Source organism: Asparagus officinalis, chromosome 2 (genome assembly GCF_001876935.1).
Source record: "Asparagus officinalis chromosome 2, Aspof.V1, whole genome shotgun sequence".
NCBI lineage: Eukaryota > Viridiplantae > Streptophyta > Magnoliopsida > Asparagales > Asparagaceae > Asparagus > Asparagus officinalis.
The window spans coordinates 14,804,036-14,817,627 of NC_033795.1; the positions used below are offsets into that span (position 1 = coordinate 14,804,036).

The 13,592-nt window shown below is 35.4% G+C and overlaps 1 protein-coding gene across 1 annotated transcript; it reads right to left on the bottom strand.

Annotated features, from left to right (window-relative positions):
* Positions 8,516-11,842, bottom strand: LOC109830352 (putative HVA22-like protein g). The gene is made up of 6 exons (XM_020397600.1): positions 11,683-11,842; positions 11,498-11,596; positions 11,336-11,392; positions 11,039-11,102; positions 10,355-10,567; positions 8,516-9,002 (listed from the first exon to the last, which is right to left on the bottom strand). The coding sequence occupies exons 1-6, from the start codon at positions 11,712-11,714 to the stop codon at positions 8,793-8,795; spliced, it is 675 nt and encodes a 224-aa protein (XP_020253189.1). The 5' UTR covers positions 11,715-11,842; the 3' UTR covers positions 8,516-8,792.

The following is a 13,592-nucleotide window of genomic DNA, read 5'->3' on the forward strand; positions in this document are numbered from 1 at the left end:
TTCAGCGTATCCAAAACTTTATATCTCCATAAGCCAAAGTTGTTCGTGCCATTAAACTTCTCCACATTTATCTTCATAGAATAGATATTCAAACTTTGAACGGTCTTCACGCCAGAAGTACCACTCTCAACACCTTCTTTCTCAGTTATCTTTCTCAAAACACCAACAAACCAATGCGAAACAAACTAAAAAATAGATCCAAACTGCAAGAAAGGCAGATTTTTACTTCCAATTGAAACCCGAACAAGAGCCTCCAAAAGATCTCACCCTCACACGATAGAAGAAAAGATTCACATTAGTAAAAATCCCACATTTCTCTCCGATTGAAACCCTAGACGAGCTTCCAAAGCGATCAACTCCTCCACCTAACCCAAGCGTGGCATGGTGCTCTGATACCACTTGTTGGGCTCTGAAGCCTCTTTTTAGGGTCCAAGGAAACACGAAGTCACCGAGAGAGAAGGTCATATAAATACAAAATTAACAACACAAACACAAACAACGAATTTTACGTGGTTCGGCAAGTTGCCTACGTCCACGGGACAAGAAGGGGATGGGTTTTCACTAATAGAAAAGAAAGTACAAATAGATATTACAAAATCACTCAAAATCTCTCAAACAAAGCTCTTAAATCTCTCACACAAACCCCAAACAAATTGCTCAGAAAACTCTCTTTTCTGTGCACCAAATAACCCCTTTCCAACCTTACTAAACCCTAAAAAACATGTTTTAATATATATCAAAACACAAACCCAATCAGAATAGGAAACCAGAATCAGGCCAAAACCCGACTGACAATCCACCGCGACCGCCAGAACCATCACGGTCGACCGGACAGAACGACAGAACCCAAAAATTCATTACAGTGTCCGCGGTCGACCGGACCTAACCTTACGGTCGACCGGCCAGAGATCCAGAAACTACAGTGTAACGTGCACGTTTCCGGTCAACCGCACCATTGGTCGCGGTCGATCGTGAAACCTCCAAACTGTTTCCTTTCGTAAAATTTCCTGAACTTCAACCCTGTTTTCGCCGTTTCTACACTCAGCACGTCGAAAAACCCTAGGAACAACTCTTGGATCATCAAAATCTGCCTCCAATTCTCGGATTAGGAGAGAAATCAATCTGTACCGTCGGGTTTGATTTAAAAAATAAATTTTAACCAATTGTACCTCTCGAACCTCCATGAACTGTCGAACCCCTTTCTGATAACACTTGTTAGGATTTTTAGATCTCATAAAAACTCCAAAAACTAACAAATGTAGCAAATAGAAACACATAAGATTTAACGTGAAAAATCCTCAACAAGAAAAAATCACGGGATCGCAAATAATCCACTATCACCTCCAAATTACAATCTTTTCCACGAATAAAGACTATCAAACCCTCTCTCTCACAATACCCTTAAACCTGGTTATACGCTCTGTTAAACCGTGATTACAAGAATATTGTATCTCTCCTTCTCTCCTCTCAAAAACTATAGAATATGATGTCTTATTTAAAGACAACCCTAACTTGCTCACCAAGTCAACTTGGCTTTCAAGAAAATTAGTAACTTGGTCTCAAAGAAAACTACTAGGACTTAGCCTAGCCTTCAAATCCAAATCTAACTTAGAGTTTGGACTCGGCACTCAACAATACTGACCCAAAAAAAAAAGACTTGGAGCTTAGTCACATTTGCTTTACTATTTTAGGCCTAAAAGCATTTCCCCCAAAGTTATATACAGATACTAAAACGGATACGAGGAAACAAAAAGTAAAAATTAATGATCATATCATACGATACATATATTTAAATAAAATAATCTTTTAATAGGAGTCCATTAACATGTTCGAAAAGTTAACTTCATATATCTAGATCATCAAAATTAACCTTAGATCCATTAACCATTACCTTAATGGTCAAAACAATCTCAATGGTTCAACCGATACATTTATTTGGATATTCGAATATAAATCCAATATTTCGCTTACATATCTATACCCATATTCTATTAGATACAGTTAGTTAAGTCGATGTCCTCACCCTACAAGATATATCTATTCCTCTATAATAATGAGAGGATCAAAGATTCACTATTCGTGCTACAGTAAATATTATAGTAAATTATTGTAGCTTCTTACCGTAGCACAAACATGAGGACTCAGGCTTCGATGTTCATGCTGTATGAATTACTGTATCACAGACGGATATTGTAACGTTTAAAAACATTACTGTGTTAGTTTCATTTTAAAACGTGAATAGTGGCCCACGTTTTTAGGTTAGTAGACATGATTTATAATTAGTTTTATAACTACTCACTTATGCTAATTTCCTATTGGTCAAGATAACTACCCACTTTGATGGATTGTGGAGTGGTTATTCTATTTAAAGGCTTGGTCCTCTCTCTACCTATGATAATGAAAAATTTCTCTCCATCAAGAAATTTTCGGAATGGCATAAGAGGGCTAGGAGAGAGAAACTCAAGTCTTTAAGATTGTTCAAGTTTCTTCAAGTTTCAAATCATGGATCAAGGTACGTTTTTCTTAATGAATGTTCATAGTGAAAATCATATGTTCTAAGATCTTGGTATTATGATGATTAAATCAAAATAAAGTTTGATTTACTTATGAAGTTATGTTTACATGTGGTATCAGAGCCTTGATTAAAGAACTTATGATTTTCCATCATGATTATTGTTTCTTGCCAATTAATTCAATTACTGTTAATTGAATGTTTAATATTCGGTAATTATTATTATTAAATTTTTTTTTTTTCCGCTGAGTATTGAAAATTATTTTGTTATTTTGATAATTTCGTATTCAATTGAATACATCATTGCAAAATTCGGAATTTATTTAAATTCGGAACTGACTGTTCATTAATATGTATACATATTTTAAGTATACTAAATACTTTAGATGAAATGGCCTAGTGGTAAGGCATGAGGATTTGGCCTAGTGGTAAGGCATAAGGACTACTCCAAATATTAATGGTCTTTGATGGGCCTTGGGCCTTGGGGCTCTTGGGGTCTGATTTCTAATAATGTTTTTTACTAATTCGTTTTGTTTTATTTTGCTGTATGTGTTGCTGCTTATTGTATTTAGCCTGCATAATATTTCTGTTTATGTCAATGCTCTAATTATGCATGGATTGCTAATCATCATAGACTGCTATTTGCGGTCCTATTATAACGTTATTATTAACGTTTAAATTTTCATGGATGGGTTTTTAGTCACCAAAGTGGCCATACCTTGAAGTTCCATGATTATCAATATAATTTTCAATTACTCGTGATTAAGTGATGCTACTAATGAAATGACATGAACGTATATATACGTTGTCATAGATATGTTGTCATGAGTACATTGAGGTTTATTGATTATAAAATATTTAAGAATCACCCAAAGGTTGATTGGTAAATTTTATAATCTATAAACATGAGTGTGGTTAATTAATATATCTGATTAGATATGTTTAGAATATCCAAAGATAGCAAGCATGTCTAATTGGAGAATATATAATTGCCAATCATGTGAAATAAAACTAAGCATCAATTATGATCACTGTTGTACATTGATAGATCACCCAAAGGAGAACTTCAATGTACGTTTATTGTTTAATATGTATTAAGTTTATAACTCAAAGCATTAATATGCCACTATTCTATGTATTTGCAGCACCTATTTCTCTCCATTCGCAAGCTTCGTCTATTGTAAAGTTCAATGGGCTTAATTTCAATGAATGGAGTGAACAAATTCAGTTTCACCTAGGTGTTCTGGATCTTGATTCAGCACTCCTGTATGACAAGCCCGCTGCTATCACTGATTCTAGCAGTGCTGATGAAAGATTTTTCCATAGTGCTTGGGAAAAATCAAATAGACTTAGCTTAATGTTCATGCGGATGACGATAGCAAACAACATTAAGTCCACAATTCCTAAGACTGATAATGCAAAGGAATTCATGAAGTTTGTGAAAGATCTCTCGCAATCTGACTCTGCTGATAAGTCAATTGCAGGGACATTAATGGGTACGTTGACCACCATGAAGTTCGATGGTTCTCGTACCATGCATGAGCATGTCACTGAAATGACAAACACAGCAGCAAGATTGAGATCTATGGGAATGGAATTGAGTGAAAGTTTCCTTGTGCAGTTTATCATAAACTCCTTGCCTTCTGAGTATGGTCCATTCCAAATAAATTACAATACCATAAAAGATAAGTGGAATGTGACTGAATTGCAAAGCATGCTCATTCAAGAGGAAGCAAGGCTTAAGAAACAAGGAATTCACTCAATTAATCTCATGGGTCATCAAGGAGCTGGAAAGAAACCAGGAAAATATAATGGAAAGGGCAAGAAAAGAGCACTGAAAGATAATGTGTTGCCTGACCAAGTTCACAAGAAGGAACGAAAGAACGATAAGTGTCATTTCTGCAAGAAACCTGGACACTATCAGAAAGATTGCCTGAAACGTAAGGCATGGTTCGAAAAGAAAGGTAAACCTCTTGCTTTTGTATGTTTCGAATCAAACCTAACAGAAGTTCCTTATAATACTTGGTGGATTGATTCTGGTTCTACCACTCATGTTTCAAATACGATGCAGGGATTCCTTACCACCCAAACCATAAATCCAAATGAAAATTTTATCTTCATGGGAAATCGAGTCAAAGCTCCAGTTGAGGCCATTGGAACCTACCGCTTGTTTTTAGACACTGGACATCATTTAGATCTTTTTCAAACTCTTTATGTACCTACTGTTTCTCGCAACTTAGTTTCCTTGTCTAAACTTGATACCGTTGGTTACTCTTTTAAATTTGGAAATGGATGTTTCAGTTTGTTTAAGCATAATCATCTTATTGGTTCTGGTGTTCTCTCTGATGGTTTATACAAATTAAGGCTTGATAATCTTTTTGCTGAATCTCTATTAACCTTGCATCATAATGTTGGAACTAAACGAAGTTTAGTGGATGAAAGTTCAGCTTATTTGTGGCATAAACGTTTGGGACATATTTCCAAAGAAAGAATACAAAGATTGGTAAAGAATGAAATCCTTCCTAATTTGGATTTTACCGATCTTGGTATTTGTGTGGATTGTATTAAAGGAAAACATACAAATCATACAATTAAGAAAGCCACCACAAGAAGCACACAGCTCCTTGAAATAGACCTTTTGATGTTCCATCCTTTAATAAAGAAAAATATTTTATCACCTTTATAGATGATTTTTCACGTTATGGATATGTCTATTTGTTGCATGAAAAATCTCAATCAGTAGATGCCTTAGAGGTATTTATTAATGAGGTTGAAAGACAATTAGACAAAAAGGTAAAAATTATTAGATCTGATAGGGGTGGTGAATTTTATGGAAAATATAACGAAACGGGACAATGTCCTGGTCCATTTGCTAAATTTCTTGAAAAGCGTGGCATATGTGCTCAATACACTATGCCAGGTACACCGCAACAAAATGGTGTTGCAGAAAGGCGTAATCGTACACTAATGGACATGGTTAGGAGTATGTTGAGTTATTCCTCTTTACCCTTATCATTGTGGATGTATGCTTTAAAAACCGCAATGTATTTGTTAAACAGGGTTCCTAGTAAGGCAGTTCCAAAGACTCCTTTTGAACTGTGGACGGGAAGGAAACCCAGTTTGAGACACCTTCATGTTTGGGGTTGTCCTGCGGAAATACGAATTTATAATCCACATGAAAAGAAACTGGACTCAAGAACAACCAGTGGTTTCTTCATTGGTTATCCAGAAAAATCTAAAGGGTATAGATTTTATTGTCCTAGCCATAGCACTAAAATTGTTGAAACTGGAAATGCCAGGTTCATTGAGAATGGTGACATTAGTGGGAGTATGGAACCACATAAAGTGGAAATCCAAGAAGTTAAAATGAATGTTCCTTTGCCTTTAACTTCTTCTCAAGTTGTTGTTCCTACAGTTATTGAATAGTTTAACGACTTTCAAGAACAACAAATAAATGATCAAACACTCCATGAAGACGTTACCACCAATGAACCTGCAATAGATATACCCCGTGAAGAAGTAGCATTACGAAGGTCTCAAAGACAGAAAAAATCTGCTATTCCTGACGATTATGTGGTTTATCTACAAGAATCAGAATTTGATCTTGGAATTGATGAAGATCCGGTTTCATTTTCACAGGCCATGAAAAGCCATAATTCTGATAAATGGTTTGATGCCATGAAAGATGAGTTGAAATCAATGGAGCATAATGAAGTTTGGGATCTTGTAGAATTGCCTAAAGGTTGTAAAAGAGTTGGGTGTAAATTTTGAAAAAGGATTCATTTAGAATTATTATGGCCATTGTGGCTCATTATGATTTAGAGCTACATCAAATGGATGTGAAAACTGCTTTTCTAAATGGAAATTTAGATGAAGAAGTTTACATGGACCAACCCGAGGGTTTTTCAATTAAAGGAAAGGAACACATGGCGTGTAAACTTAAGATATCAATATACGGACTCAAACAAGCTTTCCGACAATGGTATCTTAAGTTTAATGATACTATTACATCTTTTGGATTTAAAGAAAACATCGTTGATCGATGTATATATCTAAAGATCAGTGGGAGCAAATTTATATTTCTGATTCTGTATGTTGATGATATCTTGCTTGCTGCTAATGATCTTGGTTTATTACACGAGACCAAGAAATTTCTCTCTAAGAACTTCGAAATGAAAGATATGGGTGAGGCATCCTATGTGATAGGAATTGAAATATTCCGTGACAGATCACAAGGATTGTTAGGGTTGTCTCAAAAATCATATATTAATAAAGTTCTAGAGAGGTTCAAGATGGATAAATGCTCTGCATCTGTAGTTCCAATTCAGAAAGGGGATAAATTCAGTCTTATGCAATGTCCAAAGAATGAATTGGAACACAAACAAATGGAACAAATTCCTTATGCATCCATCGTTGGGAGCTTGATGTATGCTCAGGTTTGTACAAGACCTGACATTAGTTTTGCTGTCGGAATGCTTGGTAGATATCAAAGTAATCCAGGATTGGATCATTGGAAAGCTGCAAAGAAGGTATTGAGATACTTGCAAGGAACAAAGGATCATATGCTCACTTATAGAAGATCTGATCACCTTGAGGTGATTGGATATACAGATTCAGATTTTGCTGGATGTTTGGATACTAGAAAATCCACATTTGGCTATCTGTTTCTTCTATCTGGAGGAGCGATCTCATGGAAAAGTGCGAAGCAGTCTGTCATTGCTGCATCGACTATGGAGGCTGAGTTCGTGGCATGCTTTGAGGCCACTGTTCATGGATTATGGCTGCGGAATTTTATTTCAGGACTTGGAGTTGTTGACAGTATTGCCAAGCCGCTGAAAATTTATTGTGATAATGCTGCAGCAGTCTTCTTTTCTAAAAACGACAAGTATTCGAAGGGTGCTAAACATATGGAATTAAAATACTTTGCCGTTAAAGAAGAAGTTCAGAAACAAAGAGTGTCAATTGAGCATATTAGCACAAATCTTATGGTTGCGGATCCGTTAACAAAAGGATTGCCTCCAAAGACATTTAATGAACATGTTGAAAGAATGGGCATTATTGAAAACCATTACTAACTTTTATGTAAAGTTCATGCTCTTTATGTATTTGACACTTTGAGCTCATCTAAATATTGTTTCTGATAATTAATGTATCCTGTTTATTATTGTTAGTATATACATAAATGATTATGTGAATATTAACAGGATATGTCTCTGACAAAGACATTATTGTTGGACCATTATGATAAGTCTTATTACAGGTCATGTTTAGTTTAAAACTAATATTGTGATACATGGAAGGGACTATGTCAATTTAGCTGCGTACGACCGCCATGATCCTTATTAGTTTTCTACTTAATGATGATTGATGGTTTGACCAATATGATGATGGGATTAGCTTACACTATGTATATTACATCGTATTATGAAATCATGTTTTTCAATTATGAAACATGGGCCAAGTGGGAGAATGTTAGTTTCATTTTAAAACGTGAATAGTGGCCCACGTTTTTAGGTTAGTAGACATGATTTATAATTAGTTTTATAACTACTCACTTATGCTAATTTCCTATTGGTCAAGATAACTACCCACTTTGATGGATTGTGGAGTGGTTATTCTATTTAAAGGCTTGGTCCTCTCTCTACCTATGATAATGAAAAATTTCTCTCCATCAAGAAATTTTCGGAATGGCATAAGAGGGCTAGGAGAGAGAAACTCAAGTCTTTAAGATTGTTCAAGTTTCTTCAAGTTTCAAATCATGGATCAAGGTACGTTTTTCTTAATGAATGTTCATAGTGAAAATCATATGTTCTAAGATCTTGGTATTATGATGATTAAATCAAAATAAAGTTTGATTTACTTATGAAGTTATGTTTACATACTGTAGCATTATTATTGTAGCTCAGGCAGGACACTGTAGCATTTTAAAATTGTTATTGTAGCACTTACAAAAACTGAATTTAAATACAAAATTACTGTAGCAGAAATAAAAAATGAAGGCCGTGCTTTGCACCGGGTGCACACTAGTATAAATATATCAGCAGATATCCATATCCGTCTTCTTCCATGGTTTTGATATTATATGTTGATTGATTCTACTCGCTTTCATAGTACAAACAGAAAGATAGAGACAAAATGAGGAATGAATGGAATTTATATCTCAAGGGAAAACAGTAGAAAGAAAGAAAACTAATGCTACAACATTTACCGGGAAATTTTTGCACTAATGTCTATCTTCTGTACAATGGGCTAGAATATATTTTGATGGAATGAAGGGATTTTACGTTTTCCTGTTGTGGTGGCGGAATCGGGGTAAATTCACACGGGAGGCTCGCAGCGCTTTCTCCACTTCCGGGTTGAGGTGTAACTCATCTGCAGCGACTCCCGTGAATTCGCTGGGGAATCCTGATTCTGAAGTGGATGGTCGGTTTGCTGAACGCGTGATTGTGATCGGATGTGGTGGAGCCGATGGTTCAGGCGTTGCTGGTGGCTGCAGAGTTTTAAAAGAACAAAAAGGCAGAAAAGAAAATGCTATTAGAAGCTTTGTTGGAACTTATGAACCTTCTAGTTAAGCTATTTTGGCCCCTTTTTAATTACTTTCCTAATTGAATGGCTAATAACACTTTCAATGCATGGAATCCAAAGTCACGAGGCCCACTTGTTCATCTTTGAATAGAGCTTATTGTTTGTATGTATTTTGTTTAGTCATTTTAAAGCCCGTTATGGTGCCTAATAGCCTGTTATAAATTGCTGAAGTTATCACAAATCAGTTCTTTAATAACTTTCACCTGACTCCTTTACATTTGAACTATTCATTTCTCCCATGAAAAATATTTGTGATTTGGTCTTCAATCTAAAACCTCATATAACCCAGCCAGTATGGGTCTGGCTCAAAGAGAAATGAAATTTCACGAAATGATGCAATGATGTATAACTATAGTTGCAATTTCAAACAATAAAGCACACATTGTTCCAAGTTTCAACTTTATACCATTTGCAATCTAGTGGTCGTATTAAATTATTATAAGTAATTAAATCAGTTCAAAACCTGCAGTTTCACCGGTGAAACTTTCAAATTTTAGGAAGTTTGCTCCGAAATTTATAAACTAAATAATTCAGTTGAAAGGGACTGCATATTAGTTTTTGAGTTTAGATTGTTCTTGCCTACACTAGTTATAAAGGACGGTCCAATACTACACTCTCAAATGTCTTAAACATAGTAAACAATTTTGATTCAATCTGAGAATAACTAGTGGTGCATCTGTCCTTCTGGTCTAAACCATCACAAGGTAGAAAATGATTAAGATGCCACATTGGCCCACCAGCTAGAGCTTTTGAGAACTTCGCTGTGACAAGTAATATACCAACCAGAAAAGATGAACTTAAAGTAGACAACACCTGAAAGTTACAACTGACTTGTCAATATGTCATTGGATATTTCAAGGATAATTGAATTTACGATAGCATTACGATGAGGTTTTCATTTCTCAAATTTGAACAGGTCAAAAACACAGGTTTCTTTATGTTTGAGTAACCAGATCAAAATAACATGTCATATTCCAAGTGGACATATTATATGCTATATTTCAACTTTGGTCAAGGTCATAGAGAAACATTAATGAACCTGACATTCTTTGAGATAATTGGTTTCAATTTTGGCTGCTGGATTCAAAAATTATATTACTACTTATTCAAGGTCAGACTGTAAATGCAATTATGTATTAGACTTTGATCAATACTTTAATGCAGCGAAATAAAGTTCAGATTTATTATTAGGCAATTTAGCTTATCAAAACTAACAACAAACGTAAACCAACGAAAAAAGTTATAGCAACTAAATACCTGTGGGGTTGATGATGATGACCCATTTGGCTGTGAAACAACCATATGAAGAAGCTCCAGAAACATGGATTTTCCTTGGTCTGTGAAATTCTTGATGTAGAACATCAACAAGTCTGCAGATTTAGCCCTAAACCTCCTCAATTTCTCCTCAATGTCTGGCTCATGCTGCACAACCAATGGCCTCAGAAACGCAGCATACACCCAACTTGTTCCCTTCAAAGAAAGCAAAAACATCTTCTCGTTAAGATCAGACACTTACTGCAAATTCTATTGGATTCTTGGGGTAAAATCTGTAGAGGGCCTTATGTAGACTCAACACATGTTCTACTATCAATTTATAGCAATACAAACAATAACAATATCAGTAAAAACAATATATGTACGAATAGGAGTAAAGATTTTATCAGAACACTCCCATAGAATGAGGTAACCTATAACATTCATGGGTGTTTAGAGGGTTAGTTTCGGAATTATAGTTATTCTACTTGCAGTGAAAAAATAATAATGCATCAGCATAACAAATAATATAGAAATCAATATAATCAGCAACTTTAAATCAAATATTAAAACACGTGCCGATCAGTACAATCACCGACTTTAAGACATGTATTGAAACACCGACTTTCCAATTCCACCCTAAAATGCAAAGTAGAATTCATAATGAGATTTTAGTAATTCTATTACCTTTGTTTTCGGGTGCCACAAGTAGATGAAGAATGCTATCTTGGTCTCATCATACAACGGCAACCTTCAAATTATTGACAAAAATTAGACGATATAGTCAATAATCAAGACTCAATAATCCAATTCCCAACTTTATAAAAATGGATTGTGAGGTTACCATGAAACGAACACATCGAAGAATCTTTCAAAGACCGTCAAGATTGCAACAATCAGGATTGTGAGGTTACCATGAAACGAACACATCGAAGAATCTTTCAAAGACCGTCAAGATTGCAACAATCACCCTGCCAAAAGAACCATGAAACGAACACATCGAAGAATCTTTCAAAGACCGTCAAGATTGCAACAATCACCCTGCCAAAAGAATTCAAGAAACCCCAATTCCGTCTCAAATCATCCACAACCTTATATTTTCCTTATAAAATTTCAAAAAAACTAAATTCAAGAAAATGATATTACCAGTATTGGCACCAGAAATGGAGCTGCCCTATGCTAGCTTGCCCCACCTCCATCATTTTAAAGCATTCAAATGCTGGATACGCGTAGCCAAGCATCAATCTGCATCCAAATCAAACCCTAATTTAACCCCAAAGCCAAAATAAAGCATCAAATTTGATAGCAAAACAGACAGAAGAAGCACGAACGCGAGAACTCGAGCCACGAATTCATTCAACATCCTCAGAGATCTTGATGGATTTCAGTGAAATATGAGAATTTTGGGGCAAATTTTTGATTTTATACGACGGATTGGGGATCGCGTCAAGGGATGAAGAAGAAGAGGGGCGGTTGCTTGCTTCGGACTGTTCCCGCTTAATTTTTTAATAAAAGACTTTGAGGTTAAAAGCCCTCGTGACCTTTAAACTGGCAGTTTGTGAGTAAATCACGAGACTGGACCCGTGATTGTGAGGATATTTAATGGGAGCGGCGCTAGTGGTGAGGGGTATTTGCGTCATTGTCTACTGTTCGGATTTTAGTTATTGGCTGGATGCGTGTGCGTTACTGAAATAAACGTCAGGGTTTTATGATGCAGCTTTGATCTACGTAAGCAATCTAGTTAGTAAAAAGTTTTGCTATAAGTACCCAGGAGCTAACAGGGAGGTGCCCCTCTCCTATTGCATAATGAGTTAACATGTGAGGTGTACCTCTTCTATTGAATGCAATAGGAGGGAGGGCACCTCACATGTCCCCCTGTTGTCCCATATTTTTCATCCTCGGAGGATTTTAACCTCAATCTTTTACTAACTTATTATTCTATGGATCATTGTATTTGTGTAACTAACTTGTGTATACCTTAAGTATCAATTAGCACAAGAAATTTGATTGTGGAACAGTAAAATTAATAATTTATTATTTATTTCTTAACCTTTTGATGCTTAAAATTTTTAATTTCTTTTATAAGTATTTATAAATAATTATTTTGGAGGTAGAGGATAAACATGCCCGTTTAGATAATAACCACTTAAGTAAACCATAAAATGATCATGTTTTCATAAGTATTTATTATAGTATCTAGATATTCTTCTGATGCTTGGTTACAAGCATACTCATTAGGTAATGACTGCTTAAGTAAGACATAAGTGTTGGGTATCTACTCAAACTCCAAGTTAGGATAGAGTTTTTAATTCTTTGTATAACTTCATGAGAATTAGATAAGGTTAGAGATCTATCATGATTAGGAGTTTGGGTTCCATCATGATTGGGAGTTTGAATCTTATTCTAATTAGGAAGTTAGACTAGAGATAGGGTTTTGGTTTCTCTATATATATTCTTCTATTGTTAGAGGAGAAAAGGAGATGAAAAAAGAAGTGTAGAGAGAGAGAGAGGGTTTGACAGTCTTTATCCGTGCAAAAGATTGTAATTTAGAGGTGATAGTGGATTGATTTTGATCCCGTGGTTTTTCTCTGTTGAGGGTTTTCCACGTTAAATCTTGTGTGATTTTATTTGCTGCGTTTGGTGGTTTTTTGGGGGTTTTTACGATATCTAAAAATCCCTACAATAAGAGTGAAGATACATTTTTCATTGGATTAAGATGATTCCAAGGTTAGTTGGAGCAACTAGTTTACAGACTGATCTACTTATTTTGTAATGTTCATTTTTTTTGGGACAAAATCAAGGTTAACAGGAACTAGAAAGGACCAGGAGGAAGAGTAGTTGAGGAGAAAGACAGTTTAGCTAAACAAATCTAAAGAGATAATCTATTATACATACTGTGATTTGATGTAAATACAAACTTTATAACACTGTGGGTCAAGGTAGCTGGAATAAATTAGTTCATTGCTTTATTGCAATACTCACCATTCAATGTCCAGCCAACATGTCTAAGTATAAAAGTTTTGGAGTTGTTCAATTATGGGCCTGTGTACATTCTAATTGTTCATCTATTTTATTCTTGACCATCATAGAGTCTGAAGTGTTCTTACAGGATTCACGGTATGCGGTCTAAACTAATGGAAAATAATAGGGGCACACCCTCAACCACAACTCCAATCACACACCCTCTCTCATTCGCTACAGTGCACCGGGCTCCACATGGGATTTTAAAATTTAAAATCCA

Coding starts and splice junctions, on each gene's coding strand:
- LOC109830352 (XM_020397600.1), bottom strand. CDS start 11,714: ATGTTGAATGAATTCGTGGCTCGAGTTCTCGC. Junction 11,597..11,682: donor TTCGTGGCTCGAGTTCTCGC/GTTCGTGCTTCT, acceptor ATTTGGATGCAG/ATTGATGCTTGGCTACGCGT. Junction 9,003..10,354: donor CATCATCATCAACCCCACAG/GTATTTAGTTGC, acceptor AAAACTCTGCAG/CCACCAGCAACGCCTGAACC.